This window comes from Lupinus angustifolius, chromosome LG02 (assembly GCF_001865875.1).
Source record: "Lupinus angustifolius cultivar Tanjil chromosome LG02, LupAngTanjil_v1.0, whole genome shotgun sequence".
In the NCBI taxonomy this organism is placed as follows: domain Eukaryota; kingdom Viridiplantae; phylum Streptophyta; class Magnoliopsida; order Fabales; family Fabaceae; genus Lupinus; species Lupinus angustifolius.
In genome coordinates, this window is record NC_032010.1 from 1,793,956 (window position 1) to 1,819,361 (window position 25,406).

Below are 25,406 nucleotides of genomic sequence, written 5' to 3' on the forward strand. Positions count from 1 at the left end.
GAATCTGTAAATCAATGTTCTCCGATCTACTCATTTGATATACTTTTTGAGAGAGTTTTGGTATGATTCTCACACATAATAATTGGTTGTAACTTGTAAAATCTTGTCTATGCACTATATATATGAGAAGATATATTCATATATATAACTAGTGTGTGATAATTTTATGTGAATCTAATTCTATTGTTCCAATGTATATCATCAATTGTTTTAACTGCACTTATCCTCAAGTGAGGAATAAAATTGATTTATATTTGGAAAAAGAAACTAAGGTGGTACAAAGATCATGTAGACCACACATTATCCCAATTATTACTATAGCCATTTGAACAAAATATGGGGAAAAATGAAGCAATAATTAACAGAAAAGATATTAAAATAAATGTATTGAGTAAATCCCTTTTATCAATGATGAAATGATGAACAGTGTTTGAGTTGTGTACATGAATACCACTTTTTATATACGTTTATTATAATAACAATCATTATCACTAAAAAAATATAAAAAGAAAAGAAAGTAAGCATGAAAATGAGGAGTTCTATTTTTGCAGATAATTTGTATATACAATTTTATTGATTAAGGAAAAATTACATTTTTCTAAGTGTACTCAATTATATTATATAAGTAAAAGGGTCAATTGATAAGAGGATTTAATTTAATATGATTAGAATTTCATAAAGAAGAAAAATATAAGAACACTGAAAAATATTAGAATTGATCATGTTCTAATGTATTTTGGATCACTTATTTATCTACTTCCTTTTCATGACATACAAAATACACATAAATTAAAAAAATAAAAATGATAATAATATCATAAATTTATGGACAATTAGATAAAAATTGTTATGATCAATGAAATGGAAGCTTGCACTTATACCAAAAGGGCAACAAAATATTATTACATTAAAATTTAAGATTTGGCAAGGCCTTAGTGATGACTATGGCAATATTACACAATTGCCTAAATTGAGCACTCTTCACTGAGAGAACATCATCATCTCCGGGAATAGAAGCATCACATGTTGTAATAGCGGCCAAAGCAGCCTTCAACCATTTTTGAGCTTGAGTGTCATCATCTTCCAACAACGCGGCAATTGTATCCTCTAGTTGATCCTCGGCGTCTAAGATATTTTCTTTGCAGTCAGATAAGCCTTGTTGAACTTCGGGGTTTAAATTGGCATCATCGATAAGCATCTTGGCATCGGTAAGGATGCTTGAAGCGTTCGAAGCCGCAACCCTCAATGCGATAACCGCCAAATCTCGTAGGTCCGCGTTTGGGCTTGATTCGTCGGAGGAAAGTACTTGAACACATAGGTTCCTTGTTGGGGATAGGTTGCATACATTGTTGATTAGGTTCTTGCCTTTTATGAAATTTATTGCCACGGTTTGGTGTGCCATTACAACAACACAGAGAGCCAAGGCCAAGAAGAGTTTTGTAATGTGATCCATTTGTTGTTTTTGTTTATAGTTTTTCTCAAACTATTTTTATTTTCTTCTTCTTGGATTTGGTTTCTCTGAATTGTTGTACCTTGCCACAAGAAAATTGTTGTGCATGGTTGAATGATTTATAGTGTGAGGGATGTGATTTGTATCCATTCAATGTCTATTGCTAAAATAAGAATTTGTTATTCAACACTTAAATTAGGAATTTGTTATTCAACACTTAAATTAGGAATTTGTTAAACGCATTCTACGCTTAAACCATAGTACTTCTTCTACCATTTGTTGTTTCTTTAATTTTGGTTAGAATTTCTTGAATTACACTTTGGTCCACATTTAAGCACATTTCAATGTTTCATATGCAAAGGAATACTATAGAACTAATTAATTTTTTGCAAGAAGACATTTATTATTTTGAGGATGATCATTGGCATACTTCTAGTGCAAAATCACATTAAATTTCATGTGTAGTTTTACCATAGCCAAATTTAGCTAATGGGAGAATCAGGAAAAACTTCCGTTATAGTTTTTTTTATTTTTATATAATTAAATATTTTTTTTGACAATTTACAATTTATATCACACGAAATAATATATTTTTTTAAGATAAGAGATGTGATACAAAATAGTTAGTATCATTCACATAACTTCTATTGTAATGTAATGGTACTTGTGAATATAGATGGCAAAACGGGCGTGGACATGCCCGCATTGGTTAATGAACAAAATTCAATGCCCTGTCCATTTTAAAATGGGCTAACGAGCTAGCGGGTGGCCCGCAGACATTGTTGAATAATTAAAAAAATTAAAAAATTCATATAATAAATGAAATTAAATTAAATAAAGTAGTTGAAGATAAAAAATTAACAAAATTTTTGATATTTTATATGAAGTTTAACAAATTACATTATGTTACAATTTTTTTAGGGATTAAAAGTCACATTACATCATAACTTATTTAAAATTTTCTTACTTTTTTCTTAAATTATGCCCGCAAACTTGGCGGACAAAACGGACAAATAGACAAATTTTGTATGTCCTGCTCGTAAAAAAATGCAAGCACGTCTACGGACAATGTCCATTTTACCATCTCTACTTGTGAATTGTGATAAACAAAAGCCCATGAGTTCATGTGGTGGCATATGCCTAATGAAAATCCTATATAAATTATTCTATGGACACATAAAAAGGTAAAATGGTATATATTGGCTAAAAATGAATAATATTTTAATGAGAGATTTTTTTAAAGATAGTGAACATAACTGCCCAGATTTTAACTTACTCTTCATGCTTAAAGTCTCACATATCAAGCAATTAAAATGCACATTTTAATGATGGAGTAATGCACCAACAACATGAGAATTATAACAATAAAAATGCAAGTATTATTTTTTATATAAAAATATAGAAATAAAACGTTAAAGAAATTGTTCCTTCTCAAAAATAAATTGTATAAATAACATTTTTTTAATAAAATAAGAAAAATAACTTGGGTCATTGTGACACACAAAATCCAAAGGCATTGGGCTTAATAAGAAAGTAAAAAATGGCCCATAAAAAATAAAACTAAATTCTCAAATCCATTGAAAACCCTAATTAGGGTTATATAGTGTTTTTTCTTCTTCTGCCATAGCCGCAGCTTCTATCACTCAAACCAAAAATGGTGTCTCTGAAACTTCAGAAGCGCCTTGCTGCTAGTGTGCTCAAGTGTGGAAGAGGCAAGGTTTGGCTTGATCCCAATGAGGGCAATGAAATCTCCATGGCCAACTCTCGTATGCACTTTAATTCTCTTTTATTTTGTTTTTTTAATTGATTTCGTTTTGTTTGATCCTAAAAATTATACCTTTTTCTCAAGGGTTTGTCAGGATTATAATATGACTTGAATCTGTTTAAGCGAATATTAATATTTAATTGATGTTGAATTTTTGAGCTTCTGTATTATCATTTTAATTGATCTGATATTATTTTTGTACAGTGTAGTTGTGTGGACATAAAAAATTAACATAAAAGTATATTTGATGTTTGGGGAATTTAAAAATTGTGTTTAGGAAAAAATAAAAAAAATGCATTTTTGAATTTATTTTTAGGTATACATAACTTTGATATGCATATGCAAGTAATGTTAAACTTGGTTGATTTTCATTTGCAGGTCAAAACATAAGGAAGTTGGTGAAGGATGGCTTTATTATCAGGAAACCCACTAAGATTCACTCCCGCTCCCGTGCTCGGAGAATTAAGGAAGCAAAGAGGAAGGGACGACATTCTGGATACGGTATTTATTATTGCCAAGCTTAATTAGCTCTGTGTTGAATCGGGACTCGTAATTTGATTAGTATTATGGTTGCGATCTAATGCTTGGGTAATATGACTGCAAAATTAAGGAATTAGATTACACATGACGTGGCCAAGGTGTTAAACCTTGCACATGACTATGTTATTGTATGTAAATTAATATGAAATTGATATTAGACTTACGCATAACAAACACACGTCTAAATTAAAAGAGAGAAACAATACTTCAAGGTCAATATTTGTGTTTGACAACGTAATCAAACGCTACCATTCATCTAATTATTGGGATATTTTTCTTGAATATTGAACTAAAGTTAAAATGTATAATGTTGCTAGGATTATTTGAAATTGTTCATGAAACATCTGACAAGGATAGTGTGCATCAAACCTAAGAACGAATTTGAATTGTCTGATAGATATACAACCACAATTCGGAAGTGTCTGTGCTTCATAGGCTAATACCTATTTAGAAATCATGGTCTTAGTGTCATTCATCATTTATTGGTTTGTTGTTAAATTGCTGAAATATTAACTAATTATATTAGTGTGATAGTTTTGCAAAATAGTGTAGGAGATGAGTTATCGGTGCTAAGTTTATTTGTAACATATTTGAGTGGTTCATGAAGTGAACTGCTTTATGATCTTAGGGGTGAAATATATGGCTGCTAACAGTATCGACCTGAATGCTACTAGGTAAGCGTAAGGGTACAAGGGAAGCAAGACTTCCAACCAAAATCCTTTGGATGAGAAGATTGCGTGTGCTGAGGCGCTTGCTTCGCAAGTACCGAGAATCTAAGAAGATTGACAAGCACATGTACCATGACATGTACATGAAGGTTAAGGGTAATGTTTTCAAGAACAAGAGAGTTCTAATGGAGAGCATTCACAAGTCCAAGGCTGAAAAGGCAAGAGAGAAGACCTTGTCCGATCAGTTTGAGGCCAAACGTGCCAAGAACAAGGCCAGCAGAGAAAGGAAACATGCTCGCAGGGAGGAGCGATTGGCACAAGTGAGTTCAATAGTGTCTTTGGGCTCTTTTTACATTTGTATATATGAATTTATATTTCCCTAACCGTTGCACTCGAGGATTTACTGCATTAACATTAACAAGTGTTGGTAATGAAAATTTTGACCTTTTTCCCCTTTCTCTTTGTTAAATGTGTAGGGTCCCGGTGAAAAGCCAGTCGCTGCAGCTACTGCTGCACCAGTTACAGCATCACAGCCTGTCCAGTGAGTATTATTATTTATGCTTGTGCCCGATTTTACACAGCTCTACAAACATTATGTCACCGTCTAAATTGAATATTTTCTATGCAGAGCTACAAAGAAATCCAAGAAGTGATCCCAGAGATTGGCTAGGTGAAGAATCTTAGTGCAACTAGCATCCTCTGTTACTGCTTTAAAGTAGTTTTGACATTTCTATTTGCTTAAACTCTGTTTTTCGTTTTGAAAGTATTGAATTTATAGTACTCCTTTTGGCCTTGTGTTGCAGAAATACATATATCTTTCAGTTATGTTACTACTTAATTCTCATTAACCCAATTATGATTATTTTTTTACTGGAAAAATAATTCTATCTAGAATAAAAAGTTAGGATAATGCTTCTTGACACTGAGACACCCTAGTTTGATTCCAGTGCATGTAGATTTTGAGATATACTGCTTTTTTAGGTTAAGTAGATGTAGCCATGGTGTCATTCATAAAGTGTCTTTGATGCAAAAGCAAATAACTTGAGCTTTAATGAAGTATTAAATATTGAATACAAAAATATATTTTAACTTGAACTTTGAATTTACCTGTAGAACATGAATAATGGGTCAAGGTAAAAAAGTTCTGAAGAAAGAATTGGATGAGGAAAGATTGTAATAGTTTAGGATGAGGAAAAAAGGAGAACACCAAGTTTAGGAAAAATGAGAGTTTTGGAATGATCCACAATTAAAGTATTTTCAGTTTGTATGAATACCTAATACAAATTTGGTACAGGTTGATCATCAGTTTTGTAACACCCATGCTTTATAGCTTTTTTTAGATTTGAAGTTGTGGAAAGTTTGAAAATGATATTATATGAGTGAGTGTAATGATATTCATGTATGAGTGAGTGTAATGCAACTTAGAGGGATATATGATGTTTCACTGTGCCTAGTATAATTGGAAATTTACATTTTGTTAAAAAGCTTTATATGATTTGGGTTCTAGTATTATTTAATCCCTCTTTTGTGCTAGTTAAGTTCAACAAATTCATCTTAATGGTTAATCTCTTCGGGTTTATGTAGTATCTATATACCAACAATATAAATATTTATATATTATCAATATTATCTATCATTCATTTGTACTATTTTTTACTTAAAAGTCAAAAAATGATTAAAAATGAATACTAAATAATACAATGATAATATAAAAAACGTTTATATTATCGCACACATTTTTTTAATGTCTATTTTTTCCTCACTAAAACTGGGAGGGAATTTTGTCTAATGTAAAACGACCAAAAATTCATCTTTACCTCTTATTTTCTTACTTGCCACTATTTTTTAGTTGTCATCACTAACATTACTATTATTCTCACTAATATTATCTCATTCATGATCACAATTACTACCATAATGATTATCAGTGTCATCATCATTGTACAACCATCACTATTAGGGGCGTTTAAATCTAGTCCACTATTGTATTCACTACTACCGTAATCACCAATGTAATCATTACTATACTTAAGTACTAACATTATCGCTACCATCATTTTTACTACAACTATCATTGTCGTCATCGCCATCGCAATTGTCATTACTATGATTATTAATACTATCATGGTCATTACAACTTCAATATTGTTACCACTCATCACCATAGTATTTTTCGCTACCCACCATTTTTTACCACAACCACCATCACTATTTTTGCCGCTACCACAATTGTCACCTCAATCAGCACACCCGTTGTTATGGCGACCACCATAATCACGATTGTTGCTACCAGTTTTGTTATTATCACTACCATTATTGGTTCTCATATATATCTTGTACTGGACAATTCTGTCCAAGCCGAGAACATCTATAACAGGTGTGTGGATCTAACTTTCCCAGTGAGTATTTTTTCCATACGAGACTCGAACCCGAAACATTGCTTAAGGGAAATTAAACTTGTTACCACTTAAACCAACATCCGTCGGTGATGTTTTTTAATTGGATTTATCTGTTGAATTCCCTAATCCATAGGTTCTGCCCAAATGCATCTTTGCATACATTTAATTCTATCTGGTTACTTATTTAAGCTCATAGTTACTATATATTATAGAGATAAAAGCTTCTTTCACAAATAAGATCTAAATTTTAACACACAAGTTGTATGTGGAAAACATAATAACATAGGGAACACATTGTCAAAGTGTCATAAGAAAAATATCTTCTGTATCAAACTAGAAACATCATAAATATGCCTTTATATTTAAAAAAAAATGTACTTTTAGTATACATTAAAAAAGGAGGCCCAATGTAAAGTAGATATACACATTCTTATTCTCACAAGTGAAAAAGTTGTTTACAGAATTTAAATTCATAACCTCCAGAGCTCTAGGTCAAGGTAAATAAACAACCTTACCATTGCACTGAGAAATACTCTTTTGTAACAATAACAGAACTTGTTTGTATTTTCTTTGTATTGCATGTTAATTAATATCAGTGGATTTCATACAACTATACAAGACCTGTTTGTTATGCATGATTAAGTATACCTGCAAATCACACAATTTGGCATATGCAAAATGAGAGTAAATTTACTTTATTTACTCAACTAGTTTTTCTGTTTTGGATGTTAGAAACTTGTTTTTTTGAGTCAACTAGAAAAACCTGTGTTGTCACCATCTTTGACAAATAGTTTATATCTAGCTAGGCCTCCACTTCCACTATATGCTTGGCCTATCTTTGCAGCATTATTATCTGATGAATCTGTATTGCCACTAATCCCAAATTTGATTATGAATGTAACTGTGCTTCCTTTATCAAGCCCCTCACTCTCAATCCATATGTGACCTCCCATGAGATTTACAAATCTGAATCAATTTTGAGGAGAAAAATCAGGAACTCGATAGAAGAAAATTAATATTCAAGCAATATCATCAACTTCCATATATAACATAGATGCACAGTTTATCTCACTATATCAAAATGATTCTGAATCGTGAGAATTGAAAAACTACTGCAATCTGAAAAAGCAATTGTACAAGGGTTTGTCTATTCCTACCTTTTACAAATTGCAAGCCCAAGGCCTTCACTACTGCTGGGTCGAGCCGATACACTCCGAGACTGAGCGAACTTGGTAAAGAGATGTGGAATGTCTTGTGGGAGAATACCACTTCCAGAATCCTTAACCTGCACAGAGAGGCATGATTGGTTAGTAATAAGGAAACAGCAAGCAATACCTAGATTAAGTAAGGTTTCTTTATAGTAAGCTTTTCTCTGAAGTAAATAAGTAGGGAAGTATCCACCATTAAGTTTTAACGGATTAAAAACACCATGTAATTAGATTAAATCAAACATGGACACATTTTTACTTCCTCGCTTTAGAGCGCTTATTTCCGATCTAGTTATAAAAACACTTAATTTTTCCAAAACTAAGACAATTGAGATTTGGGTAGTTGGATGCTCTAGTCAGGACCTGTACTCGCATGTAGAAATTGGCATCACTTGATGCTGGATAAAACTCAGGAGGTCGTGAATCCTGTAAAGATTCTGGTTTGGCAACCGATGCTCTTATAGAAACATAACCCTCCTTAGTGAATTTAACAGCATTACCTACAACATTTAAAAGAGTTTGCAAAAGCCGTTTTTCATCACCAATGGCAAACACAGGTAGATCAGGGGCTAGAATTAAAGTAATAGGCAATTTTTTCACAGATGCTATAGGCTTTATCAGATGGACGACCTGCATTTGAGATAGAAAAATATACATTAGTGCCATTCATGGTAAGGATTAAAGAGTAATGCTACTATTGTTTCTGAACACTGAAGCAGAAAATTTTACCGCAATTACCTCTCCCAAAACACCATGAAGGTTAAGTTTTCCCATTTCTAATTCAAGGCTACCATCTTCCAATCGAGAAAGATCTAGAACATCATTGATAAGCGTTGCCAAAACATTACTACTCTTCAACACTGTCTCTATCATAACCCTCTGCTCTGGAGTCAGTTCAGTTTCCAAGAGAAGTGATGACAATGCTATAATTGCATGCATTGGCGTCCTCATTTCATGATTCATTACAGCAAGGAAATCATTGCGAGCATGAATTGCCACCTCTGCCTCTTGCCGAGCTAAATCTAAAGCAACATTCTGCTCCATGAGTTGATCATGGGCTCGCATAGACTCCTCCAAAATAGCAGCATGTGAAAGGGCAACAGCTACCTGTTTGGAAACTAAATGAATTCAGCATGTAGAGTGTAGAGGGACAGTTTACTAAAATGCAAATACAATGAAATGACTTATGGAATTATATCTAGTGTCACAAGCAAATTCTAGACACTAAGTTAACATGGTGGCATTTTTTTGGTGAAGAATAGTTTTGGTGAGTCGGGTCCCGGGGGCTTACCAGGGCCAATGCAAGCCTCAAGGTTCTATTTGTGCTTACAAAGGTACTTACAAATGACCCACCAAAGAGGTCATCACATCGACAGCTGGATTTGAACTCACGACCGTGTGGGCTATGATCAATTCCTTACCAAGTGGACCAACCTTCGTTGGCAATATGGTCATATTTAATCTAGTAAAAGAATGATATTACTAGAAAGCATACAATTGAAATAAAAAGCTTCAGTTATTAAGTTGTTATTGCGATGAGGATGCATACATAGAAGCACAGTATAAAACATTTAAAGTCAGGTCCCAAATGCATGAATAAACTTATACAAGATGGATCTGCATCAAATTAGCTCAACCTCTTCTCCCGATAGATGCTATTAGATCTCAGCACTTGTTTATTGTCACCTTTTCCAATCTCCAAATGGGGTTCGTTACTGGCTTTACCAAGTATCATTCTGATCTTTTTCCACCCCATCTCGAAACTGAGATATATATATATATATTTGAAAATACATATAAACCCCATCTCGAAACTGAGATATATATATTTGAAAATACATATAAACCCCATCTGTTATTGTTTTAACTAGGGCATGCCAAATGGCAAAAGGTTTAAAGTCATTTGCGAATTCTCTGGTACTCTTCAATCCAAAACAAGTTCACTATAACAAACAGAACTAACTTTGCAGTTCTGAGTTCCAATGACAAGTAATATTACTGTTTATGCAATAATTAACAAAGAGTAGAGGAATAAGGAGCAGTGGAAGTTTTAGAATAAGGAATATAAATTATAAAATAAAAACCAAGAAAAATGACAAGCAATAAGAGAAAGGAAATGTCTAACGAACCTGATCTGCAACAACTTCAACAAGTTCCAACTCATGGTCTCTCCATTTTCTAGCACTATCAGTAGGGAGTATAAGAACCATAATTGCATAGCTTTTTGCTGAAAGATCAGGCCAATCATTAATTTGGAAATTTGAGAGATGCAGAAGAGGCACCCTAACAGCAACAACTTCAGGCAGCACATATCTCCCAACAAGAGGCTTGATCCTGGCTAGTGGACAGGTGTGCGGTATCCGCGTAGCTCGAGGGCTACTAAAAACTTCATTAATAATAGGAAGGTTAGTCGGCAAAGTAGACCCAACTTGAACATGGCAAGTTAAAGTATGTGAAAGTTGCAGATTCAATCCACTTCTTGATGGCATCCATAATGCACATTCCTCCAAACCTAATGTCCTACCCAGCTCAACAAGAGTAGTCTTGAGAATGGTATGCCGGTCAAGTGTGCTCCTAATTTCATGAGTCAACATCCTAACATGACGTCCGGTTTCTTCTTGAGTAAGAATAAGCCCCATCTCTCGATCAAGCTCCTCAGCCTTGTTCTTCAGGAACAATTCACGAGTTTTGACACTCAAGAGATCAGGAATGATGTGTACAAGCATCAATGCGGTCGCGCACGACACAATAGCACATGAAACCTTGGCAACTGTCATTACCACAGCAACAGATTTGGAGTGCATAGAGAATGTCCACAAGTTTATGAAATGTGTTGCTCCACAAAGGACAATAAAAGCACCAAACTGCATAAGGACCCATCTATATGGAAAGAAAGCTGACTTCTGAACAAAATAGATTAGTTCTACAGGAATTGAGAAATATGCAAGGGCAATTAGGACATCTGAGATATACTGATACTTGATAAGAAGTTCATCTGGTGGATATGGTGTATCGATACAATCACACGACTCCATCATCTAGCATCCCAATTAGAATGGATCTTCTGTAAAAAAAACATGAAAAAAATATTTATTTTCCGATAATGTTATCTGAACAACAAATCTAAACAACTTTACTTCTTATGACACGTAGGACGTAACTACCTTGCGCTATAAAAATGAAACCTATCCGGACATTGTCTAGAATGTATATTCACGAAAGATTTTGGACTATTTTCCATGTGCATTGTGTGGCATTGTTCGATCTTATCCTTGTGCCATATAATGGGTTCATCAATAAGAAGGTCTCAAAAATCAATATAAAAGGTGAAGAACAGTAGATGTAATGTGTACTAGGCAAGTATGGTTTGATCCATGTAGGTAGGGCTGGAAATGAGTCAAACCAAGACTCAACTCACTAAGAATTTGTTTGACTGAAAACCAGACTCGAGTTCGAAACGAACTATATTTCTAGCTCAAATGCAGTTTGACTGAAGTTCGTGAATTGTTCAATTCAGCTCGTCAGCTCGAATTGGTTTGGTTCATCAAGAGTTTGTGAACTGCTTAGTTCAACTCATTATCTCGATTGATACAGTTCATCAACTCAGTTGATCATAATTATTTATTTAATAGGTATAAAATATATATACATATTAACGAGTCGAATTGTGTATGACTCAAATTCGGCTCGTTTATTCAACGAACTTAAATTTTATCTCAAGTCGGACTTGTTCGGTCCATGAAACAAGTTTATCGACCTAAATAACGAGTTGAGTTTCCAACAAAAAAAACCGAGTTGATTCTATTCATTGTCTCTATATATAACTGACCTGGAGGGACTAAGATTGTTGGTGTATCTATCCAATCACATTCATTTATTCAAACATGACAACAGCAAAAACTATGACTTAAAGATTAAAAATAAATTTGACATATTAACTTCAACTTAGGAATAAACAATAAATGGATCATAAACAAAGCTAAAGAGTACAAAATGATTTTATTTATAAAAAAAAAAGAAAAGAGAGAGAATTGATTACCAAAAAGAAGAAGAAATTGAGAGCTACGTTGAAATGGTAACTGCTTAGGCTGAGACATATTGAGTTATTCATTCATGGAACAAAGAAAGAAGAAAGAAAAAAGGAGCGTGAGGTTCACTCGCGGTCACGGATAAAGATGGCGACTCTTACTCGTTTATTCAAACATCACTGCGCGTGTCTCCACTGCCTTTTTACTTTACAGTTAACACACGTGCCACTTCGATTTTGTATTGGCTGAATTTTATTATTTGTTTTTTTATGTAAATAATATTAATGATGTCATATAGAAAGAGAAAATTGGTTGGATGTTATGATTTTGTTTTATATTTATGAATGGTGGGCTTACTCAAAGTCACAAAATTCATCCACCATTGTACAAATTACGAATTGATTCGCACGTACCAATTTGTTGTATGTTTGTTAATTAGGTCATTGTTTGTTATGGTTTGCGACTTGGTTCACGAAAAGAAAGAAAAAAACCCTAAGAAATGAAGAAGTAATATATGATGAGGTTGGGGAAGAAGTCCATGATGAACGTGATACATGATGAGGCAACATCAAAATAGGTTAGTCTTGTAATGAAATTAAAATTTTGATAGGATTGAATATTTATTACTTATGAGTTTACTAAGACAACTCAAGATATTTGTTGACTTCTATGAGCTTTTTTTCTCAAAAATTAAATGGGGTTTGTTGATGGAATTACAGTCGGGCCGAAACTCTTGATCTATCAATAGAGGGTGAGAACTCAGTCAGGAAGGACTGCTAGTCACCATCGAGGGTATGACCAAGGAACTACTGCTGAGAGTGATAGACTTTCCAACTGAGATGGAGAGAATGCACTCCTACTCTCTTTCAATCGTTGATGCTAAAACAAAGAGGGCATCTAACTTGAATGATCGAATCGATTCCACTTTTTATTTTATCGAGATTGCCTTGGTGTTCAGTGTACCTGAGTACAAGATCGAAAAGAATGATTGCATCAAGTGAAATGTCCAAGAGAAGAGATACAAAATTTCTGGTCTTAGTCTTCGATTCATATGGTAAGGTAAAAAAAGTCCTAGTTAGTGATACACTTGAAGGAAACATAACCAACCAAATTATTGGAACATAAATGACTCAAATTAAACATGAAATTAAATCAAGAAAAAATAAAATAAAATATTTTATTAATTGTCAATAATAATAAGGTAAACCTAATACACATGAAGATAATGTTGCAACTTAAGCAAATTAGGTAAACCTAATACACATGCTCCACGTGAACACTCTTTTAATACTATTTTTAGTAGTTTTTGTCCTTTATTTTAGTGTTTACTTAAATTTTGTAAATTTAGATGAGATTTATCTCCAAAAGGAATTAAAATGTCCGAAAAACTTCTCTCAAAAAGGAATGTTTTAACCTATATTAAAATTATTTTAAAACCAATTTCAAATTATTCATTTTTAGATAAGGAAATTGATACACACTCAAATTTCTGACTATCAAAATGAATCTTCAATCCCTTTGCTTTTACAAGTGAATCATGTATTGGTGTGATGGTGTATATTGCCATCTTTAATTGTTTATTTATTAATCTCTTTAACGAATGATAATTTCATTGCTGTGTGGTTTCTTTTATATTAACTAAGCTTTTGAAGGAGTGTTTTTGTATTTTTAGAAGAAAAAAGAAATTTCATTAACTTTTTTGGTTTCCTACATGCATCTTCGCAATCCTGTCCGAATCAGGATCATCCACAAGTATGTGGGGCTAACTCCCATTGTGCTTTTGTTCCATCCACAATACTCGAATTCGAGACATTGTTTGGGGAATCAAACATGTAATATTTGAACCAAAGCCTATTGGTTCAAATTTCATTAACTGCCTAAGTATAAGGAAGTTTACCACACTTGTATTACTTATTTTCCTAGTTTGAATGGACCCATATTTTTCATGGAATTTTCTAGCCATAGGAGATAACTTAACTGAGATATGCACATAAACTTTTTTCAGAATTGGCTGGCCATCAATACTGTATAACAAAATAGCCACCTTAGTCTTTTTCCTACAAGAACATGTCGTTTTCTTTATCACTTTCACATGTTGAGTGAGACCATGAGCTCATATGATGCAGTGATAAATTCTCTTTGTCACGATTCAATTCATTTTCCTGTTGTTTTATCATCACAATTAGTCATATCACTGAAGAAACGTGTCAACGTTTGTGTTAGCTTCATCATCTTCATGAATCAAACGAATCGAACTTGAGTTAAAAATTAATCCCGTTAAACGAGCCGAACTCGAGCTATATACATTTCAACTTGTTAGATTCATGAACTTACTCGGTTATATATATACATATATGTGTGTTTAATTATATATATATTAGATAGATAATCATCATTCGAGTTGACGAGTTGAACCATGTGAGATAGCAAGCTGAATCCAACAGTTCACGAACTTTAATTAAGCCGAATTTGAGTTGGAAATATAATTCGTTTCGAACTTGAGTCGAGCAAATCCTTATCAAGTTGACCTCTGGTTCAACCCTACCGTCGATGTGATTTTGATCATTGATATGGTAATTACATGTCCCTTGAATCTGTTTCCAGACAGAATGCAAGGAAAGATTGAGGCAGAGAATGTTCAACAGAATATGATTATTCAACAGTTTCCAAATAAAATAAGCAACAAGACAATGTATACCACTTTATCATATTTATCATCATTATCTCTCTTGAATTTATAATTACCAGTTTACCACCCAGTCTCCCTACAAATACAATGACTTTGCACAAGTTTTTGGAGGAACTGGGTTCAAGTATGGCTGAAATAATGTGGGTCACTACAATACATAAACTAAGAAAAATCACAGAATAGGATCTGCATTGCCAAGAGAATGATTTGCCCAGCTAAACTAGCTTATGTTTTGGTATCTAATGCTACATATGGCATATGACCAATCAATCATCACAAAATATTGGGCTGTGGGTCAGATGGAAAAACTGACACTAGAAAACGGTGTATCATTTCAAAGCTCGTAAATGTGATTACGGCGGCTGGTGTTGTTCTGAAAAGATTGGTTGCGCACCCTCGGTAAAAACCGGGTATGCCCTCTTGTTGAAAAACCTTTCTAACGCAGTCGATCATACCTGAGTACCTTTTCTCTGAGTGGTGCCCTTGTTCTTGCAGTCTGGAACGTACAACCTGAAACAAAATGCAAAAAAAAAATTGTTAATATTTAATACTTCTCTTCAAGTAGAATAGCATTAATTATTAATGAATACATTAGTCCTACACTAATTATTAGATACATGGCTTTCTAAGATGATAGTGAATACAAGTAAATAAGGAAAAACGAAAAAGTACAAAATTTCAAGAACTAGCTAAATACAGCGGAGAGAATAACTTTCTATGATGCTTTCAACATTGAAAATGAATGCTAAACCATTTTTGCATCAAATTATTGGCAATGTTGTTTCATTCATGATACTTGGCAAGTAGAAGTACAAGAAACTAAGTTAATAATTTCCGCAACATACCTCATGGGGATATGTCAAAGTGGATGCAAATATTTTGGAGACTGATGAGGCAATTGCAACATCGCGTGCACCAAGTTTATCCACTGCTGAGTCATCTGAAACAAAATAGTGATCACACAAATTAATAGCCAAAACTTTCTACAATTTATAGAGAACTAGGGAAGCTATAAAATTACCTTGATCTGCCAAATAAAATTTTATGGTCTCATATGTTGGAAACTGTATGGCAACATGACTGATACCAGCCAAAGCAGGTACAAGGCCACTGTTTATGGTAAAGAATATATCATTAGATTATCAATTGCAGTGCCATATGCATTGACCACCCTGTTGCATTTATTATAAGAAAATAAGTAAACACTGACCTGTATAGCCCCCGAATGCCCTCCTCGTGTGCGATTCTTCTCAATGCAGATAGCGTGCTTCTATATGGAACAACACCAGGTCTCATTCCTTGGGTCTGCATTTAAAAAGGCAGCAGCTTTTAGAGCAGAACACACATGAATACACATGCACTGATGACAAATAACATGTAAAAAGAACAAAAACAAGAGCTCTTTTTCTCTCGATAATTTCAACGCATAATATATGCGAGATGAAATTCATCTGTACTAATATAAAGAAAGTTTGCATACTTATTATTTATCACTGCAATCTCTTCAAAAAAAATATACCCTTGGACCTTGGTCATAAATGAATAACACCATCTGAACAAGGAAGAAACATCTAAACTAGTTTTATGTGTTTGTTCTTATTCCCAATCCACTAAAGATAGAGGTTTTGTCGTCTTGCATGGATTCCATGCAGAAACCCAACAAAGACAATTAACATTCCAATTAAGCACTAGTACATATCAATAAGGATTTAATTAACTCATCCATTACTATTATGCCAATTATATGTGATAATCTGTTAGCATAAGAGACTCAGCATGAACAGGAGAAACACACTTGGAGTCTAGTCTTCACAACCCAAAGTGGATTTGTAAACATGATAGTCGCAGCTCCAGCACCGGAAGCAGCTACCATATTAGCTCCAATAGGAAGATGATGACTTCCATCTGAATACATAACATAGCTGTTAAAATTAGTATATCTACATAAATGGGGGAAAGAATAAATGAGAAAGTTGGCAACCGAAAAAATGCAAGTGAATAAGGATTCGCGAATGAACTAACCATCAGAAAGAAGAAGGCTCTTGAGATGTTCGTACATGGTAAAATAAGCCTGCAAGTTTACAAAGTGATACAGATTATAATACTTACTAAAAGAACCATAACCCGATTTCAATAAGATGTAGACGCACTAAATATAGAGATTTCTACAGGCCCATAAATAAAGTATCTAATAGTAAGCTAAACTAGTTAGGAAACAAGAAAATTCAAAAGGCAAAAGCATAAAAATTAAAGGATTTTACTATTTTGGCTTTAAAAGTAATATTAGGGCTGACTTTAATACTTAGCTCTGCAGAGTCATAACTATCAAGAATTATTAAGTTTAGTGTATAGTCAATTAGATTTACACTTATACTTTAGTTGATATTATATTATGCAATTCCAGAGCTATCCTTTTAGTTGGTATCTTAAAGTCCAGTTTTAAATGATTAAATCTTATCCTTGTATGTGCTATATCTGAAGGCCATTCATTAATTGGTTTGTCAATTTTGTTTACTAGTAGCGGGAAGTTTCTTAAGCCTAAAGTTGTGAACAATTTGGTCCTCGAGTTCTGGCTGGTCCCATTAAGTTTATTAACAATGACTTGTGGTACTGAATGCTAGGCAGTAAAGTGGCAAGAACATACGAAAAGTGTCGCAAATATGAGAATGTTGTGTGGATGAGTAAGTATACAAGAAAAGATAAGATTTGAGAATGAACGTATTAGAAAGAAAGTAGGGGTATCACCTATTGAGGAAAAGATTGTAGAATCACATCTAAGATGACCTAGACATGTAAGAATAAAACCAATAGAGACCCCTATTACAGGAGTTGATAAGATGAAGCATAACCCCATCATTAAAGGGAGAGGATGACCAAGACAAACTCTAAAAAAATTCGAAAGGATTTAGACCTAAATGACCTAGCGGAAAAAGACTTCAATCGATGTTGGATATGGTGCTCAGACAAATGAAACTATGAAGGGGATTTCTTTGAGAGTGGATTAGTGGAAGATGTTTGAGGCTGTTATAATTTTGATATAATCTACTCATCTTCATTTTGCTTTTCCTTATTATAAGACTTGATTGGAAACTATTCTTGTTTTGTTTTCTGTCATTGTACCCTTTGTTCCACCTCTAATACACTCTAGTTTTAGTGCACAAACACATTTATTTATCATCCTCATAGAGGTTCGTTGCTCTAGTCCATAAGTGTCTTTGTAAGGGAAAAGAAGAGCAAGTGAAATCCATTTTGTTGTCAAGAAATCATCAAACACTCATAACCTTAACTCAACAAGGAAGTAGGAAAGTTGCTAATAAATGACTTCATAGCTGGATATTACAGAGAGACAACACCAAGACATTGTTTCCACAAAAATCCTTAAGAACCTTGTGTATGCCAATCTTCTACAAGAGTGACATAGGTATCATAAATTTATGTCATTGCCGATTTGAAGATAGATTAAGAAAGTTGTAAAATACTTGATGGAATGTAATAAATGTATGAAGATTCTATTGGATGTATACTTCATCTAAAAAGTAATAGAAGCAAATAAAACAGGCATTGACAAGGAGCAAAAAATTACTTTCTTAAAGAAACTCACCGCCCAGTTTGGAATTAAAGCCAGCACAGTAGGAGCAAGCCCACGGTACATGCCACGCAATCCCTCCTTGCGAAATATTTGTTCCAAACTACCAATTATTACACTGCCAACTGATGAAAAACACAATCCGTCAAAATCGCAGTATTCAGTTTCAGTATTCGTACTAACTGACAAGCACCAATCCAAAAAAACTACATTTTAAACTCTCTAAGTACATAAAAGACTTAAATGGCGTGTTTTGTGCGTTACCTACAGGCTACAAGGTAACTCTTGGTTGTCTTTTTTTCTTTTTCAAGAAATCTAAATACAGGTGAAATTAAACCGATCACCCTGACACCCCTATTGTTTCAAAAGCTACTAAACTCATCTCGCCTAAGGAGACGTCAATGTAAAAAAATGTCACGACTAACAGAACCTCAGGGTTGCGCCTCATGAGTTCAAATCTTGAAAACAGTCGCTTCACTTCAGAGGTTAATGTTACATACATCTACCCTCCCAGGGTGAGCGTAGTGCAATAGGTCACCCTTTATATTATAAAGGGTATATATATATTACTATACAAATGCAAAACATGTGTAAATGACATTCAGGTAATTGAACCTGTATAATTTCTATATTACGAATTTTCCTGCAAAACACAGGCATGCACATAATTAAACACGTATAAAATTTCTATATTCTGACTTTTGCCCATAAAAGTTTATAATTTTATAAATACCAATGGGGACATTACATTGATATGGAATTTGTAACTGATGCTAAGTTAACACATGCTGATTTTAATCGGGATATGTAAAAATTGTATAGTCAATCCCAAGCCGCAAAATGAATGCGGGTCGATAGTGTAAGTCAACACACTAGTATATATAAAAAAAAGTCGGAATTCAGATTATATAAACCACCTTTAACAGTTGCATTAGGGAGGTGGGGTGGGCCATGAACCTGTAACCTAGTTTTGATTACATCTAAAGGACACACAAATGTAGCAGCAATAACTCCTGCATCCAATTATGAAACAATGTGTTATGTCAATAATTTGATATATAACATTCCTCAATATATTTAGAATAATAAATAAATAAATAAATAAATAAAAGGGCGACCGAGTGCACGAGAGAATTACCGGCAGAAGCACCAGCAGCAGCATTAAAAAGAAAACATTTGGGATTGAGATTAGAATCGGAGGGAGGCATGGTTGGAGAAAGGATGAGTAGAAGAAATTGAGGTTGTTGTTGTTGAGTCCTCTTCTATGGAGAGGGCTATGGTGGAAGAGAAACAGAGTAACATGGCATCAGATGATTATGAGATCGGAGTCAAATAGACAACACTTCTCTCCTCACTTCATTCATTTCACCTCAACACGATTTCGGGCCTGTTTGGGAGTTGTATTTTGTAAAACGAGAAATAAAAGCTAAGACTTCACTTGTGTATAAGTTTTTCATTTCCCTTCAAAATCCAATTTGAGAAAAAAATACTTTGTTCAAGAATAAATTAATATTATAAATGAAAGTCAAAATAATTGTTTTCATAAAAATTGATATATTTGACCAACATTTGTTATTCGGGGATTCTGAGGTGAATTTTCTTTTTGAAATTTTAGGAGCTTTTTACTTTTTCTTTAAATTCTTATCACTAAATAAATGCATTGCACAATATTCCAGCATCTAACATCTTCAAGACAACTGTTATATGACAGAATTAATAGATAAACTTTATCAAATATAATATATAATAGTTGAAACACAAGATAGACATTAAATCAATAGATTTTTTGTGTTAGGTTTAAACGTTGAATGAATGAGAAGATGTGATAAATAATTAATGATGATAATCATTATTGTTATATATAAATACATAATTTGTAATTATATATAATTATATATAATTATATTGAATAGTATTTCTCATTTTTAATAAAATATTATTTTTTTTCTTTTTAAAAATTTGAAGTAGATCATTTGATTCAATTTTCAGTTTATTTTGATTTAATCGATTTTATCACACTCAAATCAAAAAAATTCTACATTAATAGTGATTCAATTCCTCATTCAATTAAAATTATGAATTTGAATTAATTCTAAATCCAATCGGTCATCATATTATCTAGTACATTACTCACAATATAAATATATATATATATATATAATCAATAAAGTGGATGCAATTGTCATATGAAAAAATATTAAAAAATAAATCACAATGATATATGAATGACAATGCTTAAAATTAAAAAATAGTCACCTTCTTATAATCTTAAGGATTTATTCAATAATAATTTATTTAAATATATTTACATTCACAATACATCATTCATTATTGATTTATACTATTTTTATTTAATTTAATAATCAATAATAATAAACACGAGTGACAAACGATATGTCAATAATGTAAAAAAAATAGTTACACGTTTAGTATATATATATATATATATAATAATTACTCTCATTTACAATTATTTAGGTGTGACTTGTATATATATTTAATTTAATGTTTTTATTATTATTTAAGGAAGGTATAATCTTATTCCATCAAGGAAGCAGCTTCAACCTTGTCCTGGAAAACCTTATCCCCAATTTCCCAAGGTCCTCTCTCTCTCTCTCTCTCTCTCTCTCTCCTCTCTCACTCTCTATCTCTGATACCTTTTCCTTTTCATCAAAATATATGTATCATTGTAACATGATTTGGGACAATGAGTTCTTTATCTATATAATTAGGATTCTTCTTTATCAAAATGGTGTCTCACTCTAATTAGGATTCTTCATTCATGTTTTTCTCTTTCTTAAGTTATCTCATAATTAGGATCATCTTTATGTTATGCCTGGAATTTCCACAAATCTTGTTTTTTTTCATCACCCAGAAATCATTATTATGATATAGGTTGATTAAATATAAAAAAATAATTTTTTCTTGAATTGGGCAGCTTTTTTTATATAAATTAAATTAAATTTTTATATTTCATTCAGCTGGTTTGTACATGCCTTCAAAATTGAAACAATGTTATGCACTGGTCATGATTCTGTTAGCCCCAGATAAATCAAAAGGTCAATGATTCGATTCATGTGAGCGACACATGTTAGGAGAGGCAGCCACACACCCGAAAGAAATTAGTTTCTTACGCATAGGTTAAGGGGATATCATTGGTTCTACCGAAAGAATATATAAACTATATAATAGAATAGTCAATCAATCAGTTTAAATCATTTTATGTAATTGTTGTGTTTGATAATACATCTCATAGTACATCATTTTATAATTTTAGGTAAATGGGTTTGGGTGCTCGAAATGGCATGGAACGCCTCAGAACTATTTGGACACCGGAAATGGATTGGTATTTTGTTGATCTTTTGTTAGAGCAGGTTGGTAGTGGTGGTAAATTTGATGATCAATTGTTCAGCAGACGAGCATGGAAACATATGTCGTCGGTGTTCAATGCAAAGTTCAGATTTCAGTATGAAACGGATGTACTAAAAAATCGATACAAAACCTTAAGGAATCTGTACAGGGGTGTTAGAAACATTCTTTCCCAGCCAGGTTTTAGCTGGGATGAAAAGCGAAAGATGGTCACCGCAGATAACAATGTTTGGGAGGAATATCTCAAGGTATGGAATTTTGAAATTGTCCTAATTCTATTCAAACTTACAAATGCTTCGAATAATTTACCTTTTTCAATTTACAGGTACATCCAAATGCACGATCATATAGAATAAAAAGCATTCCCTATTTCAAGAGTTTGTGTACTATCTATGGAGATGCCATGGGAGAAAAAGGTAACTCTTCTCGTGATGGGAAACCGGTGTTAAATTTGTTTATTCTAGGATAAATAAGAAAGAAAACCAATACTCTAGTTCTTAGTTATTATGTAGTTATATGTTTAAGGCAATCATGACAATCAGTTATTGTTATTATGATGTATTGTAGGGTTATGTGTGTAAGGCAGTTATGTAAACTCTGTTTTGTATAATGGCCTGGTTGTGGGACAATTTATGACATCTAGAAATCAGTTTCTCTGGTATTTCTGGGCCGAGAAGAAATTCTCGGAAGAGGTTGTGCTCTTGGACAAGAGTCATTCTCTTGTATTTGTAATTTTGTACTATTTAATCTACCCAAATCCATACTATAATTCTTGGTTTCTATCCTCTCATTAAGTAGACTAATTGACATTTGTATGCTTGGATGCATCAAAGCGTTATGTTATGGTTTGATATCTAATGAATATGAATTTCCAGGTGATAATGCACCAGATGGGTCATCTACTTCAATAAATTCGGTTGAAAATATGGCAATCATACCGTATCTAGCTAAGGATGTTGGTGAGGATGCTGTTGATAATCTTCATGGTACAGAGGTAGATGAAGAGTATGGATTCACTATCTTGGAAAATGCTACTGATGAGTCTGGGCAAAAGACACCGAAGGAAACAACAACCCCATTTGGCACCCGCACTCGTACTTCGTGGCAGCCATCAACGGATAGTTATTTCATCAAGCTAATGCTTGCCCATGTGCGCAAAGGGGATCGGGTTGATGGAGTCTTCAGCAGACAAGCATGGATGGAGATGCTTTCATCATTCAATGAGAAATTTGGTTTTGACTATAGTTTGGAGATTATCAAAAATCGATACAAAACTCTGAGAAGGCAATATAATTTGATTACTAATCTTCTTCATATGGAGGGGTTTGTCTGGGATGAAGCAAGGCAAATGGTTACTGCTGATGATAGTGTCTGGCAAGATATTATTAAGGTACGTACCTACACAAGAAATCAGCTAGGAAATTAAACCTCTTTCTATACGTAGAAGTAGTAGTTGAATATATTGCCAATAGAAATTCTGTGCTTTTTTTTATCTGAATCCCTTTTACCGTGATTTATGGAGTTTGTACTTCGGAGTGAATGCTTATTGGAAATGTTTTGCCAAGAGCATAAATCTTATTTCGGTTTTTAACATTCAATTATCTTTCATGAAAATAGTTGCATTTACTCATTCTTCAGTTTGCCATGCTTTTTGTTGTAATGAGTTTAGCAAAGGTTGCCAACCTTAAACAACGAAAACTTCATAAATTCCGCAAAACTCGAGATGGAGAGGAATAGAAGGGTTTTAAACTTTTAATTTTCATTTGCTATTGTTGGTAGAGAAGATGAAAAGTAGGATCAATTCTAAATTTCTTATCTTTCCCACCAAGATTGTTTTCTTCATTCCTCAGTGCCTGCTTTCATTCTTCATCCTTACCAAGCATGCCCCTAGGAATTTCAATACTTCTGATGATATCTCAGTTTTTTTGTTTATACAAGGTTTTAAACATTTGAAATGACATGCAGGTTCATGCCGATGCAAGACAGTTTATGACACGACCTCTGCCACATTATAAAGACTTGTGTGTCATATGCGATCCATTTTTCAATGAAAAGGAATTTTTAGAACATCAAAATGTAGCTGTTGTTAAGAATGAGACTCCTAAATCTGGTCAATCTCCATTTGAATCCAATTCCAATGAAGACCAATATAGTGGTGTCAGGGAGTTAGCTCATAATGGTCAGAAACAAAAGCGCCAATTAGAAACATGTTCCGATTCGGCTACTCCCAAAAAACCCAGAGATGATGAACAAAGCATGGTTGTCATGCTCCAGGAGATGGCAACTGCAATTTCCTCTCTGACTAAAAAAAGGAATGATGATAACTCAATATCGATAGAGAATGTCATACACGCAGTACAAGCATTGCCCGATATGGATGAAGATCTGATTCTCGATGCTTGCGACTTTCTGGAGGATGAAATAAAAGCCAAAACATTTCTTGCACTGGATGCCAAGTTAAGAAAGAAATGGTTGATTAGGAAACTTCGCACATAGGTGTAACCTTTCATTTTCTTTAACTTCTATGCTCTTATTGGTTAATGGTTATCTATGTGCTTGTGAGTTGTGACTGTATTAGTGCAGCTCATAGTCCAGGAATAGAACTAGTAACTTGGGATATATATATATATATATATGTGTGTGTGTATGTGTTGTGTAAGATTTTTGACTAATAATATATAGCAATGGAAGTACTCAGATTCTGTGAATGGAAAATGTTTGAAAAAGTTGTGGCCTGCATTTGACTGATAACATCCCTTATCATCATAAAATGTTAAAATTGGTATACCAGATTATCAAATTTGGCAGCATAATAACTTGCATTGGGGGTCTTAGTTTTGGGATTAACTTGCATTTTATCTATTGTTTGTGTTGTTATCAGTACACGAAACTTTCACCTAGTGGGGCCTTGGTGGGTAGATATTTTCAAATTAATGCTCGCAAGCAACCTTATTGTTGTGTCGAGACTTATCCGTATGAACTAAGTCACCTAAAAAAGAGTATGTACTAAGTTGAGTATAGAAAATAAAGAAAATGTGTGTATTGATCACAATCCTCCGATTTAATTCTAAATTAGAGTTCTGTTTTTGACTTAATTCTTTATTTGCACTAAATTTAAAATTTAAGATTATATATCCTAGAATAGGAGAGAATAGAAATTAAAATTCTACGTTCCAATTTAAACGTTCAAATGAGCCCTTAGGTTTTGTTATTAGTTATCTTCAATGAAGAAAATACGGCCCCCAAGTATTTAAATTATGAAAAGTTATTGAAAAATCATGTGGGAATAACTTTACTTGTAATGATAAATTGTGTACATTTATCATACACAAATTATACTAATTGAAAGTCTTGTGTACTTAGTCTCATAGATAAGTCGAAAACAATATTGGACAATGTATGTTTTATATTTTAATCGTAATAAAAACATACAAACAATTTTTAACTCAATTAAACAACAAAAGTTTTTTTCAAATAAGTTAACAAATTACAATTATAATAATTACGATAAGTATAAAAACAAATAAATTAAAACAACTAAATTATTTTAATCTCAAAATAATGTTGTCCTCATGTTTTTTGAAACTAATTGAACTAATCAAGTCTAATCAATCTAACCGATTAATACACTAGTTTTATATTTAAATAGGCTGAATTGAACTAATTCATATTATTTTTGGTGCATACATAATTAGAAGAGATAC

The 25,406-nt window shown here is 33.1% G+C and overlaps 5 protein-coding genes across 8 annotated transcripts; 2 read left to right on the forward strand and 3 right to left on the reverse strand.

Annotated features, from left to right (window-relative positions):
- On the reverse strand, positions 834 to 1,548 carry LOC109331626. Its single transcript, XM_019566257.1, has one exon. The coding sequence runs from the start codon at positions 1,451 to 1,453 to the stop codon at positions 908 to 910; it is 546 nt and encodes a 181-aa protein (XP_019421802.1). The 5' UTR covers positions 1,454 to 1,548; the 3' UTR covers positions 834 to 907.
- On the forward strand, positions 3,022 to 5,271 carry LOC109331620 (60S ribosomal protein L19-3-like). The gene is made up of 5 exons (XM_019566244.1): positions 3,022 to 3,216; positions 3,594 to 3,716; positions 4,430 to 4,743; positions 4,900 to 4,964; positions 5,052 to 5,271. Exons 1-5 carry the CDS (start codon positions 3,105 to 3,107, stop codon positions 5,074 to 5,076), a joined length of 639 nt encoding a protein of 212 aa, XP_019421789.1. The 5' UTR covers positions 3,022 to 3,104; the 3' UTR covers positions 5,077 to 5,271.
- LOC109331547 (probable ethylene response sensor 1) lies at positions 7,314 to 12,251 on the reverse strand. Of its 3 annotated transcripts, none has more exons than XM_019566127.1 (6): positions 12,070 to 12,251; positions 10,160 to 11,094; positions 8,762 to 9,137; positions 8,394 to 8,653; positions 7,980 to 8,107; positions 7,314 to 7,788 (listed from the first exon to the last, which is right to left on the reverse strand). In XM_019566127.1, exons 2-6 carry the CDS (start codon positions 11,066 to 11,068, stop codon positions 7,572 to 7,574), a joined length of 1,890 nt encoding a protein of 629 aa, XP_019421672.1. In that variant the 5' UTR covers positions 11,069 to 11,094; positions 12,070 to 12,251; the 3' UTR covers positions 7,314 to 7,571. The 3 variants fall into 3 exon arrangements, with proteins under 3 accessions (XP_019421672.1, XP_019421681.1, XP_019421663.1); XM_019566136.1 differs by having other exon boundaries at positions 7,315 to 7,788; positions 8,394 to 8,660; positions 8,769 to 9,137; positions 10,160 to 11,091; positions 12,070 to 12,250; XM_019566118.1 differs by having other exon boundaries at positions 7,315 to 7,788; positions 8,394 to 8,660; positions 8,769 to 9,137; positions 12,070 to 12,250.
- On the reverse strand, positions 14,786 to 19,686 carry LOC109331594 (nicotinamide adenine dinucleotide transporter 1, chloroplastic-like). The gene is made up of 9 exons (XM_019566192.1): positions 19,472 to 19,686; positions 19,251 to 19,346; positions 18,349 to 18,458; positions 16,770 to 16,818; positions 16,543 to 16,652; positions 15,958 to 16,052; positions 15,769 to 15,857; positions 15,593 to 15,687; positions 14,786 to 15,257 (listed from the first exon to the last, which is right to left on the reverse strand). The coding sequence occupies exons 1-9, from the start codon at positions 19,539 to 19,541 to the stop codon at positions 15,021 to 15,023; spliced, it is 951 nt and encodes a 316-aa protein (XP_019421737.1). The 5' UTR covers positions 19,542 to 19,686; the 3' UTR covers positions 14,786 to 15,020.
- Positions 20,849 to 24,688, forward strand: LOC109331644 (L10-interacting MYB domain-containing protein). 2 transcript variants are annotated; one of them, XM_019566287.1, is made up of 6 exons: positions 20,849 to 20,933; positions 21,611 to 21,950; positions 22,028 to 22,118; positions 22,578 to 23,092; positions 23,668 to 24,225; positions 24,653 to 24,688. In XM_019566287.1, the coding sequence occupies exons 2-5, from the start codon at positions 21,615 to 21,617 to the stop codon at positions 24,196 to 24,198; spliced, it is 1,473 nt and encodes a 490-aa protein (XP_019421832.1). In that variant the 5' UTR covers positions 20,849 to 20,933; positions 21,611 to 21,614; the 3' UTR covers positions 24,199 to 24,225; positions 24,653 to 24,688. The 2 variants fall into 2 exon arrangements, with proteins under 2 accessions (XP_019421832.1, XP_019421823.1); XM_019566278.1 differs by lacking the exon at positions 24,653 to 24,688 and having other exon boundaries at positions 23,668 to 24,350.

Excerpts from the sequence above, each read along its gene's own strand:
- LOC109331644 (XM_019566287.1), top strand. The coding sequence starts at position 21,615 with ATGGGTTTGGGTGCTCGAAATGGCATGGAACGCCTCAGAACTATTTGG. Across the intron at positions 21,951-22,027 it reads TTTGGGAGGAATATCTCAAG|GTACATCCAAATGCACGATC; the intron begins GTATGGAATTTT and ends TTCAATTTACAG. Across the intron at positions 22,119-22,577 it reads AGATGCCATGGGAGAAAAAG|GTGATAATGCACCAGATGGG; the intron begins GTAACTCTTCTC and ends ATGAATTTCCAG.
- LOC109331620 (XM_019566244.1), top strand. The coding sequence starts at position 3,105 with ATGGTGTCTCTGAAACTTCAGAAGCGCCTTGCTGCTAGTGTGCTCAAG. Across the intron at positions 3,217-3,593 it reads AATCTCCATGGCCAACTCTC|GTCAAAACATAAGGAAGTTG; the intron begins GTATGCACTTTA and ends TTTCATTTGCAG. Across the intron at positions 3,717-4,429 it reads GGGACGACATTCTGGATACG|GTAAGCGTAAGGGTACAAGG; the intron begins GTATTTATTATT and ends GAATGCTACTAG.
- LOC109331626 (XM_019566257.1), bottom strand. The coding sequence starts at position 1,453 with ATGGATCACATTACAAAACTCTTCTTGGCCTTGGCTCTCTGTGTTGTT.
- LOC109331594 (XM_019566192.1), bottom strand. The coding sequence starts at position 19,541 with ATGCCTCCCTCCGATTCTAATCTCAATCCCAAATGTTTTCTTTTTAAT. Across the intron at positions 16,653-16,769 it reads GAGCCTTCTTCTTTCTGATG|ATGGAAGTCATCATCTTCCT; the intron begins GTTAGTTCATTC and ends TTATGTATTCAG. Across the intron at positions 16,053-16,542 it reads TTGTGAAGACTAGACTCCAA|ACCCAAGGAATGAGACCTGG; the intron begins GTGTGTTTCTCC and ends TTTTAAATGCAG.
- LOC109331547 (XM_019566127.1), bottom strand. The coding sequence starts at position 11,068 with ATGATGGAGTCGTGTGATTGTATCGATACACCATATCCACCAGATGAA. Across the intron at positions 8,654-8,761 it reads TGTTTTGGGAGAGGTAATTG|ATCTGATAAAGCCTATAGCA; the intron begins CGGTAAAATTTT and ends TGCAGGTCGTCC. Across the intron at positions 8,108-8,393 it reads ATTTCTACATGCGAGTACAG|GTTAAGGATTCTGGAAGTGG; the intron begins GTCCTGACTAGA and ends CTCTCTGTGCAG.